The 11,291-nt window shown below is 42.6% G+C and overlaps 1 protein-coding gene across 1 annotated transcript in view; it reads right to left on the bottom strand.

The window, feature by feature from the left end:
• Positions 1-4,605: 4,605 nt before the first annotated feature.
• The window catches only part of MTAP (methylthioadenosine phosphorylase), a 163,158-nt gene continuing 156,472 nt past the window's right edge, over positions 4,606-11,291 (bottom strand). Inside the window, exons 11-12 of the mRNA XM_014533303.1 lie at positions 10,630-10,752; positions 4,606-5,355 (exon numbers count right to left, since the gene is read on the bottom strand). Of these exons, the coding sequence (XP_014388789.1) occupies positions 5,317-5,355; positions 10,630-10,752 (162 nt within the window). The 3' untranslated portion in view covers positions 4,606-5,316. The remainder of the gene's footprint in view (positions 5,356-10,629; positions 10,753-11,291) is intronic.

Genomic DNA, 11,291 nt, shown 5'->3' with positions numbered 1-11,291 from the left:
CTGGGTGAGGGGCTGATGGCTGTTTGCAGGCTGGCCACAGCCCCCAGCCACCCAAGCTCCCAGTGAGGCTGGCTGGAAGCAGGTATCTGGGATTTATTTAGCTTCTATAATTGAAACTTTGTTGCCTTTTGCGGAGGCCACAGCTGGCTGGGAAGCTTGGCTTCCTCCATTGACGGGGCAACCAAGCCTCCTGCTTGCTCCAGCTCTGTGGCTGCCAGCTGCCATCTTGGTTGGGTTAATTTGCATATAGTCACTCTGATTGGCTGGTGGGTGTGGCAAAGCTATGGTCAGTTAGCATCTTTGTCTTTTATTAGTGTAGATAATGCCCGAGGCAAAAATTGCTCACCAATAAACCAATGAAATTCAGACTCCTTTTAAGGGATAATTCTGAAAATCAGTTGAGATTTGTTCTGGCCCCAGTCTCCTCCCAACTATGTCCTTCCCAGGTTCTCTCATGCAAATGAGCCAGCCTACAATTTAGTTTATATGTCCAATGATTCTACCAGTATCGTACCCAATTGCCCTTCCCTACAACTTCCACTTTTTGAGAGCACCCTTAGTGTTTCAAATGAAACCAGTTCCTTTAGGAAAAGAAAAGGAGCTCTCTGGTGTATGGCCTGCTCTCTCTCCAGGCAACACCTCTGGTTATGCCTATGGAGCTGGAGGTGGGGACAATGGCAAACTTCTCCAGTTTAGTGGCTGAGTGCTCAGGGGTGGTGGTGGGGGACAGCACCTTTAGCTCTGATTTGCTTGACTCTCCCAGGATGGAATCACTGTCTAACCAGCCAGCAGAAAGATGACTGGGGCCCCCATATTACTAGCAGCACCACTCAGTGCTAGCAGCACCGCTCAGTGTAGAACCTCCTTGGTGGCTAGGCAGAAGAGAAACCCCACCTCTCACCTACACTTGACCATAAGTTAGCTTCAGGAACAGGTGGCAGCAGGATGAGAAATACTGACATCCTGGGAGCTGAAGGAGGTGGGGCCCTGTGTCCTTGGCTGCACCAGTCTGGTTCCCATCTTGTTGAGTTGGGAGAAGTGATTTCAGTTCAAATTCCACACTCTCACTGTTCTTATAAAATGTTATACATTTTCTTGAATATGTGTTTCTTTAATTGCCATATATTCTTCAACCATATTGAGATTTTACCTGATTGTTTTAAAACAATTTTCAGGAGTTTTGCTGGTGAGTCGAGTTCCTCATGCTAAACTCAGTCACATCCCTCATTTTCTTTATTTCCTCTTTCTGGAACATGTATTCCCTTTAATAAGATTTGTTAGAACTTGTGCTATATTTTACATTTCCAGCTATCATATTTTCATCTCTATTTCTCTATACATCTTGGTTTTTTTCTTGAGTTCCTAATCCACCTCATCAATTTTCCTCTCCAACTGTAATGTTCTGAATAATTCTAGATTTTTAGTTTTATTGATTATATTTTAAATTCAAATTTTCATCAGTAGTATTTATTTTTTCAATTTAACATTAAAAAAATTCTGTATTGACTTTTTTTTTTTTGAGGAGAGAGAAACATCAATGTGAGAATGGCTGCCTCCTGCACACCCCCTACCAGGAATCAAGTCGGCAACCTTGCAGTGCTCAGGATGACACCCACCCAGCTGAGCCACACTGGCTAGGGCCCATTTAGTTGTTTCAAAAATCCACCTAGTCCTGGCCAGTATCTCAGTGATTAGAGCATCAGCCCAAGCACCTAAGGGTTGCAGGTTCAATTACTGGTCAAGGGCATGTGGGTTGCAGGTTTAATTCTGGGCCCTCGCCGGGGTGCATTCGGGAGGCAACCAATCAATGTGTTTCCCTCACATTGATGCTTCTCTCTCTCTGCCCCTTCTCTAATAATCAATGGAAAAAATATCCTCATGTGAGGATTAACAACAAAAAATCTGCCTAGTATTTTAAGGTAGTCTCATTGTTTATTTTTTCTTCATGTGGCTTTGTTCCTAATTATTTATCAAATATGTTTCACAGTATACTAGTATATCTGATCCATTTTTAAATTCTACAGGATTTTGTTTATTTGCTATTAATGGCTTCAATTGTATGAAATGCTCTTTCTGTGTATATTGTTTTTAATCTTAATTCAAACAGGGAGGCTGTCACCTTACTTTTCAGGGGTTACATGAAGGTAACTTTGAACTGGAATAATTTTTTGCAACTCACTAAATTAATGGATAAAGGCATCCAAAGCTGATGGCTGCTAACATCCAAGAGATGAGATATTATGTCCCTCCTATGGAAGAACATACCACCTCCTCTAAAGTAGTCTTGAAAAAAAAAGTCTAGATTCAATTTATCAAGTTAGAGGAAATATAGACAGAGGATTATGTTACACTATGGGGATGCAGTTACAAGAATCTGGATTATATTTAACTCTCAAGGACAAACTGGATTTCTTTCACCAAATAAACTGTAAGAAGAGGAGAGAGAATGTGAAAAATAAAAGGTAAGGAGGGGGAAGAGAAAGGGAAAGTCAGTAAGAGGGTGAGGGAACAGAGATGAAAACAAAATGCATGTCAACCACTTGCAATGTATGACCTGTAACTGAATCCTGTTTCAAATAAACGATGTGTAAAAAATGGCATTTATGAAACATCTGAACTGTTGAATATCCACTACATATTTGATGACATTAAGGAATTTTTATTCATTTTTTCGTCTTAATGGTTTTGTGATTATCTTAAAAATATTGTTTAGAAGTAACATTGAAATATTCATGGATTAAATTATGTGATATGAGGAATGCTTCAAAATAACATGGGAGGAGGCTAGGGAGTGGGAGTTTAGAAGACAATGGCTGAGATAATTCTTGAAGCTGGGTGATTTGTATATATTTGGAAATGGCTTTCTTATTACTGCGTTAGCCTTGTAATCTTGATTCTTATTGGGGGGAGGGGGCATCTGTAAACTAAAGTGAGGTCAAAAGTGGCAGTTTATGAATGTGTCATCACATTCCAATGTGTGGACTTTTTAAGCCTGAATCATCTATAAAACTGAGGACATAGTTTGAAAACACTGACAATTTCCTTTTAATCTTCCCCAAATGAAATCATCAAATGCTTTTGTGTTTTTTTATTCTATGAAAATGTGCTCTCCAACAAATACCTATGAAATCAAGCACATTTTTCAGTTGCCTAGTATAAACAACTCCAGGAAGTACTGAGGCTAATTTGCAAAACATTCTTAGGTCTCAAATGTAACCTTGCAATACCAGCCTTCTCCACTCTTTTGGTTAACACTATGCATAAACTATTCTGATTGTCCATCCTCAAAATCAGGAAAATTATAAGTAGCCCATAATATGTACCAATAAAGATTTGTAAGTTAATGCAGATGTACTAACCTGTAACTGGCCATTCTTCCAAGGGCCTAAATCACTAAGCTAGAACTTTTCTATTATGTACATAATTCACTTCCAAATGCTCAAAACTGATCACGATGTTAATTTTTTTTTTTTTTTAAAAAGAGAGAGAGAGAAGCATACCAAGAATAAATGGTCAAAGTTCTGAAGAATGAGGTCTAAGGAAAACTAGATAGGCTTTGTATAAGCAATGAATGATGGGTAACAGAAAACAAGTATAGTCCATTTGTGAAGTCTGGAAATGAGGTTGCTAGAAAAGGCAACTGGATTAAGAAAAGTATCTGAAAGTGGGAGAGAACAGTACTTTCTGAAGGCAGCAAGAAAAAAGCCCATGTTTTCACCTTCACACCTTCAGACATCTAAGAATAAGGGAAAGTACGGGGTGGTATATATTACAGGGGAGTGAAAACAATTATTGGTTGGAGCCAGAGAATCCTGGGTTCAGATCCACTGGGTCCTTTGTGGGTCTCCAATGTGCAAGTAGAGTTGAAACCACTGCATTAGCGATTCCAAGACATAATCACATGTAACCCAAACAGCTCAATATTAATGCTGGAGGGTAACGGGTTTATTTCACTGTTTAATTACAATTAGTAGCTTATAATCTTGAAGGCAGTCTCATAGACACAAACACACTGACTTTACAGACTCTTTGAACAGACGAAAGCTATATCATTCAAGGACCCTGTATAATAGACCACAGTGAAAATTAATGATCCTGAGGAAAAAAAGATCTGCCTCTGATAGAAAAGAAAACCCATTCCTTTAAAGTTAACAGTAAAATGTTAATTTAAAAAATATCTGGCACACGATAATGTGTGTATGTAGTCTTTTCGATAGCTTAAGACTATCTCAGTGTTAACTGCCCGGCTCTTCTCACGAAGTTGTTTGCAAACAAAGTATCTCGATGACTGTTCAAGTCGTTAATGATCTTTTTTTATATATATAAAATAAAGATGGAACTCAAAAAGAATTCCTTTTATTATTACCATCTTAATTTTTGCTTCATTACCAGAAATAATGTATTTAAATGCTGGATCTTTCTCAGTAATTTTTATTTTTAAAACAACTATACTCTTTGATTATAATTATGTAGAAAAAATGTGTAGACAGAAAAGTATAAAGAAAATTAAAATGATCCAATATACCCCTAAAATATAACAAAAGATTATGTCTTCCTAGTCTTTTTTGCATTTATGTAGAATTCTAAAACAAAACCAGTACTGTAAAATGCTCATGTTTTTTTCATTTTATATTATACAGCAACCAATCCTTTAGGACATTAAATATTACATAAAAACATGATCTTCAGTTGGCCCCTTCATAACCTAATTAGGGCTAAACCATAATTTATCTCTAATTTTTGGATATTCAGATTGTTTTGAATATTTGCTATTAAAACTGGCACTATATAAAACATCCTTCTTTACACATAATTCTTTGCAGTTATCATTCACTACCATATTTCTAATTTTTTAAAGATGAATTTTTAAAGATAAAAGGAGCAGAGTAACCAGCAAAAAGGGTGTTAAGTGTTTTTAAGCCTTTTGGTACATTTACCAAACCACTCTCCAGAAAGACTGTACACATTTACAGTGCCACTGATAAATAGTCCAAGTCCCACTTTGTCTTCATATCCTTGGCAACATAAGAAACTGCACCTCCCACCTGTTACTGTTATGAATTTAATGGGGGAAGGGTGAATGGTATCTTCTTGTCTTTTTTCTACAGGTTAGGAATTTTCACATGTTTACTGGTCAGTTGTTTCCCTGTTTTTTGGAGCAGTCCATGTCTTTCGGAAGGCATCTTTCACACGGGCATGGTCTTAGCACATGTTCTTCCTTAGCGGGCAAGGGCACGAAAGCTTTTCAGATTAAGCAAGAATTCCCCAAATGACTAGAATTAGAAAGTCTTATCTTCTGGGAAGTCATGCTATATTTTAATGTCTTGGTAATAAAACAGAGAACTGGGCCATATTCTGAAAGGAAAAAAGTAGGCACAGATTATAATTAACCACGCACTTACTGGTTTTTATGTATGATTTTACTGGAATGCTGTTAAAAACCGTATTTTGATTTTAGAGTGTAAACTCATGAGACATACACTTTTAATAAATTCTCCAGGAAATTTGCACATTCATCAAAGTAGAAATCACTAACCAGATGTGGGATTTCTGCAGAGCTCCTAACCCAGTGGTTCTCAACCTTCCTAAGGCTGCGACCCTTTAATACAGTTCCTCATGTTGTGGTGACCCCCAATTTCATTGTTACAAATTGAACATAATTAAAGCATAGTGATTAATCACAAAAACAATATGTAATTATATATGTGTTTTCCGATGGTCTTAGGCGACCCCTGTGAAAGGGTCGTTCAACCCCCAAAGGGGTCGCGACCCACAGGTTGAGAACCGCTGGACCTAACCAATTCCTTACTCTCCCTTCCTGTGAGCGAGGCTCATGATGCTTATCTCAGAGGACTGCTCGGATTCTCACCATCTCCATTCCTTACATATCCACTAGGACACATTTACACATCAGCCCCAGCCTGGATTTTTTGTTTATGCAACCTCCATTTTTCACCTTATCCCACTGAAAAAAAATCATTCAAATTTTAATGTCACTATCTCCAAAGAGAATAGGATCTTCTTCATGATAGTAAGTCTAATTGTATCGTTGCAAACCACGATTTGACATACAGTGGGCACTCAGTGTTTCTGAAACTAATTAGTGAATGATATACATTTCAGTGCTGAGAGAGCTGAGAAGAAGGAATAATTGTAAGGTGATCCTTAGTGCTATAGAACGAAGGCCTTGATTCTTCACTTTCTCTCTTTAGGTTACATATTCCTTTGAGAATCTGATGAAAGCTACATACACCCTCTTTAGAAAGGTATAGATAGAATACTACACACCGCCGTAACCGGTTTGGCTCAGTGGATAGAGCGTCAGCCTGCGGACTGAAAGGTCCCAGGTTCGATTCCGGTCAAGGGCATGTACCTTGGTTGCAGGCACATCCCCAGTGGGAGGTGTGCAGGAGGCAGCTGACCAATGTTTCTCATCGATGTTTCTAACTCTCCATCTCTCTCCCTTCCTCTCTGTAAAAAAATCAATAAAATATATTTAAAAAAAAAAAAGAATACTACACACCAATTTTACACACAATTTCAGAAGCTTCAGAGGGGAGGAAAACACTGATTTCTAACATCTGGCATTTTGACTTATAAATGAAGTGGAAATATTAAATTTATTGTTTGACAAGTCATCTAAGTTCAAGAGATTACGGTCAAATTGGGACAGTTGAGAAAAACCAAAACCCACCACATCTTAAGATGCAGGGAAAAAATAGCAGTATGAGTCACAGTTCCAAGAAGTCAAGGTGGGCTTGCTTAACCATGCTTGACTTGTGATGCGTTATTGCATTATTAGAGGCTAAGTGCATGAAATTTGTGCACTGGGGTGGGGTGGGGGTGGGGGGGGGGGGGGAATGGGAGGTCTCTCAGCCCAGCCTGTGCCCTCTTGCAGTCCGGGACCCCTCGGGGGATGTCAAACTGCCGGCTTGTGGCTGGATGGCCTTCTGCTGCTGCATATTCTGCTGCTTGAGCTTCAGCAGCTGCTGCACATACACAGGCTGGGCCACCAGTCTGTCCTGCGAACACCATCGAGTGGGTGAGTCAAGCGCAGTGGCAGGCTCACCTGAGTTCCCCGAGTCACTGAGATGTTCAGACTAACTGCCTTCTACAGAGAACGTCACCAGGATCAGGTCTAAGATGGCAGTCAGACATTCCTCTCACAGTCCGGGACCCCTTGGGGGATGTAGCAGTGTACCAAGCAGCAGGCAGCCAGGGAGGAGCCCGAATCAAGGCTGGGTGCCACACCGCTCGCACTCATTCTGGCCCGCTGTGCCTGCTGCCACTGCCTGGTAGTGCTGCCATGGAGTCAGGAGAGGCTCCCACCATGGCAGCTGCACTTGCCAGCCATGAGACCGGCTTCTGGCTGCACTGGAGGCAGCTCCTGCGTTGAGCGGCTACCCCCGGGTGGTCAGTGTGCATCATAGCGGCTGGTCGTTCTGCCGTAACAGTCACTTAGGCTTTTATATATATAGATGCACATTACACTCAGGCAAGTATAACCGTTTCTAAACTGACATTCTCCAATTCTTATTATTTCCAATTCTTATTATTTTCTAGTCCTCTTGTCTTCAATAAGGGCTTTTATATTTCAACTAGAGGCCCGGTGCACAAAAATTTGTGCACTTGGTGGTGGTGGTGGTGGGGTCCTCAGCCCGGCCTATGCCCTCTGGCAGTCTGGGACCCCTAGGAGGATGTCCACCTCCCTGGGGGATCGGGCCTAACCTGGCAGTCAGACATCCCTCTGGCAGCCCGGCAGCCCTCGGGGGATGTCCACTTACCAGCAGGGAGCAGACCTAAGCTTCAGTCGGACATCCTTAGTGCTGCTGAGGAGGTGGGAGAGGCTCCCACCACCACTGCTGTGCTGGCAGCCATCAGCCTGGCTTGTGGCTGAGCAGAGCTCCCCCTGTGGGAGTGCACTGACCAGGGGACAGCTCCTGCATTGAGCATCTGCCCCCTGGTGGTCAGTGTGTCATAGTGACCAGTCATTCTGCTGTTAGGGTCAATTTGCATATTACCCTTTTATTATATAGGATAGAGGCCTGGTGCATGGGTGAGGGCCGGCTGGTTTGCCCTGAAGAGTGACCCGGATCAGGGTGGGGGTCCCGCTGGTGTGCCTGGCCAGCCTGGGTGAGGGGCTAATGGCTCTTTGCAGGCTGGTCACACCCCCTTCAGGGTGGGGGTTCCCACTGTGGTGCCTGGCCAGTCTGGGTGAGGGGCTGAGGGCCGTTTTCAGGCTGGCCAAGCCCCCTGGCGATGGAAGCTCCCAGCCTCTCCTTTATTTTATTTTATTTTTTTTATTCTGGGATTTATTTGCCTTCTATAATTGAAACTTTGTAGCCTGTAGTGGAGCTCAGAGCCAGGCGGGGCGGGAAGCTTGGCTTCCTCCATCGCCAGGCGCAACCCAAACCTCCTGCTCACTCCAGCTCTGTGGCCATGGCCAGCTGAAAGCAGGTATCTGGGGTTTAGTCATCTTCTATAACTGAAACTTTGTTGCCTTGAGTGGAGCTCAGAGCCAGCTGTGGCAGGCGGGAAGCTTGGCTTCCTCCATCGCTGGGGCAAGCAAGCCTCCTGCTTGCTCCAGCTCCGTGGCTGCTGGCCGCCATCTTGGTTGGGTTAATTTGCATATAGTCACTCTGATTGGCTGGTGGGCGTGGCTTAAGGCATAGCAAAGGTACGGTCAATTTGCATGTTTGTCTTTTATTAGTGTAGACTAGAGGCCTGGTGCACGAAATTCGTGCATGGGACAGGGGTGTCTCCCTCAGCCGGGCCTGCATCCTCTTGCAATCTGGGACCGCTGGCTCTTAACCACTCGCCTGCCTGCCTGCCTGATCGCCCCTAACTGCTCGCCTGCCTACCTCAACGCCCCTAACCACTCTACTACCTACCTGATCGCCCCTAACTGCTCGCCTGCCTACCTCAATGCCCCTAACCACTCTGCCTGCCTGATCACCCCTAACTGCTCGCCTGCCTGCCTGATTGTCCCTAACCGCCTCTGCCTCTGCCCCTGTGGCTATGTCCAGAAGGACGTCCAGAAGGTCGTTGGCTGTCCAGTCTACTTAGCATATGACGCTTTTATTATTATAGATATGATGAAATACTTCATGGAGGAAAGGGATTATCATTTATTCATTAAAGAACATTTATTTCCTAGGTATACAGGTTGAAACCAACTGATGTTTCTCGTTCCTTATGGACTTAAAAGTCTAGTAGGAAAGATACATTACAAATTCTATATTCTTGACTTTGCCAGTCCTAAAGGCACCTTAGTTATACTAGTGTGCAGGAGCCTGCTCACACCAGCTTACGAGACCCATCTACGTGTATCCTGTCCAGCTTATCAGTGGCTTCATGTTGGTAGCTTAAAGTCAGCTATACTGGAGCATTTACACCACATAAACTGGCAAACAGTATAAATCATGACTTCCCCACACCCAGGGGTTATCAATCATTCACTACCATATTGCATCCTCATCACACTAAAATTATGGCTCTCGTTCCAGGGCTCCTCAATGGTAATTGGGGTAGGGAGGGCTTATATCAACCTTTCAAATCCTTTCTCAACTACAGGCATAAGACCTAAGTGTATAGGTGTGTCCTAGGAGACCTCAGAACATACTGGCTACCCTCTTTGGATATTAGGTGAATGTAAAATCTGATCAGTTTGAGGCAACTCCTTATCTAATATGGTTAATCAAGAGTCACAACATGTCCAAATAAAAATCATACATGTCTGAGTGTAGCAGTCAGTTTAAATTACAGGGTGGGACAAAGTAGGCTTACAGTTGTGAGTATGCAAAACACAGAGTTTATTCTTGTACTATTACTAATTATTTCCTTATTTTCCAACTGAGCAACTGTAAGACTATTTTTGCCCCACTCTGTATATTCGGGGAGTTAATACTAGAGTTGAAAAGTTACCGCCTGATTGGCATGGATCAGTGGTTGAGCGCCAACCTATAAAACAGGAGGCCACGGTTTGATTGCCAGTCAGGGCACATGCCCAGGTTGTGGGCTCAATCCCCAGAAGGGGGCATGTAGGAGGCAGCTGATCAATGATTCTCTCTCATCATTGATATTTCTATCTCTTTCTCCCTCTCTCTTCCTCTCTGAAACCAATAAAAATAAAAAAATAAAAAGTTACCAACCTGCAACCCACCCGATGTTTATCATTAATGACTCTTAGTTAGATGCAACATGAAGAGTAAGCAGATATTCCTCAGCACCATTTTGTTACTGCTCTGTCAGTTTTAGCTTAAAAGGCTGCAACCACTCTGCATGGATCTGCCAAAGAAAAAACAACTTCCTTGGCTACGTAGGCCACGTGAAGAGCCAGTGCTATCCATCTTCTGAAGTAGGACTTAAGAGATACGCTGCAGGGCAGAACCATGTCAAGAATCTGGCGGACTCTCCCACCTCAACTTCCAATGGTCTTGCATTACCAGCCAGCTCTAACTACCCAATATCACAAATGGTTACTAAGGAAGGAAATGGAATGAAAACTTGCAGAAAACATCCAGGCTAGTATAAAACACAGGAGGAGATGCACCAAGGGGAGATGCACATAATAGGAAAGGCAGCTGAGGATGTGGAAGTGTCTGCTTGCAGATGGCTCAGGATACTTACCTTCAGGTTATGGAGGGTTTCTGACCATTCCATGGAACCTATCTGAGGTATGGTCGTGAGGAGCAAACTTTTGGCTTTGTTGGCATTTTCTTTCAGGGTCTTTAAAACCCTGTCCACCGAAACCTAGGGAAACAGCAGCACAGGATGTTTCCAGCAATTAAAAAAATCACACTGCTTTTTGTGGAACATTTCCCTAAGTTCCTTCCCGATCTGTGAAGTCAGTTGACTCTAGTTTCAACCCCAGCCCAAGTTTTGCATTTATCAAAATGGTCTTGGTCCCATGGGGGAGGTCTTAGAGAAAACAAACACCTCTGAAAAGTACCATTTGCAACATGATTTCTAAGAAACTCTCTCCAGAGGTGTGATGTGTTAGCAGCTCTAGAAAGCTGTGGCTACTCTCCCCAGGTCCACAGAATGGATCCCAGTCCTAAAACCGTTGCTACACTGGATCACCAACCAGTCCAAAAAGAAACATTTCTCGAGAGAAGTCTTCCAGCTAATAAAGAAAAACGATGAAATCAGAATATCATTATTTTCTTTTAACAGCTCCCAATGAATTAATGGATGGGCAGCTAACATCACACACACAACCCAAACCAAACAAACAACCCACTTTTCTGATGAAAAAACTAAACGCTCCGTAGGATACCCGAATCTGCACA

Source organism: Myotis brandtii, unplaced genomic scaffold (assembly GCF_000412655.1).
Source record: "Myotis brandtii unplaced genomic scaffold, ASM41265v1 scaffold963, whole genome shotgun sequence".
NCBI classification, from domain to species: domain Eukaryota; kingdom Metazoa; phylum Chordata; class Mammalia; order Chiroptera; family Vespertilionidae; genus Myotis; species Myotis brandtii.
Note: the sequence above shows the minus strand (reverse complement) of the source record. Positions and strands in the feature narration are given on the sequence as shown.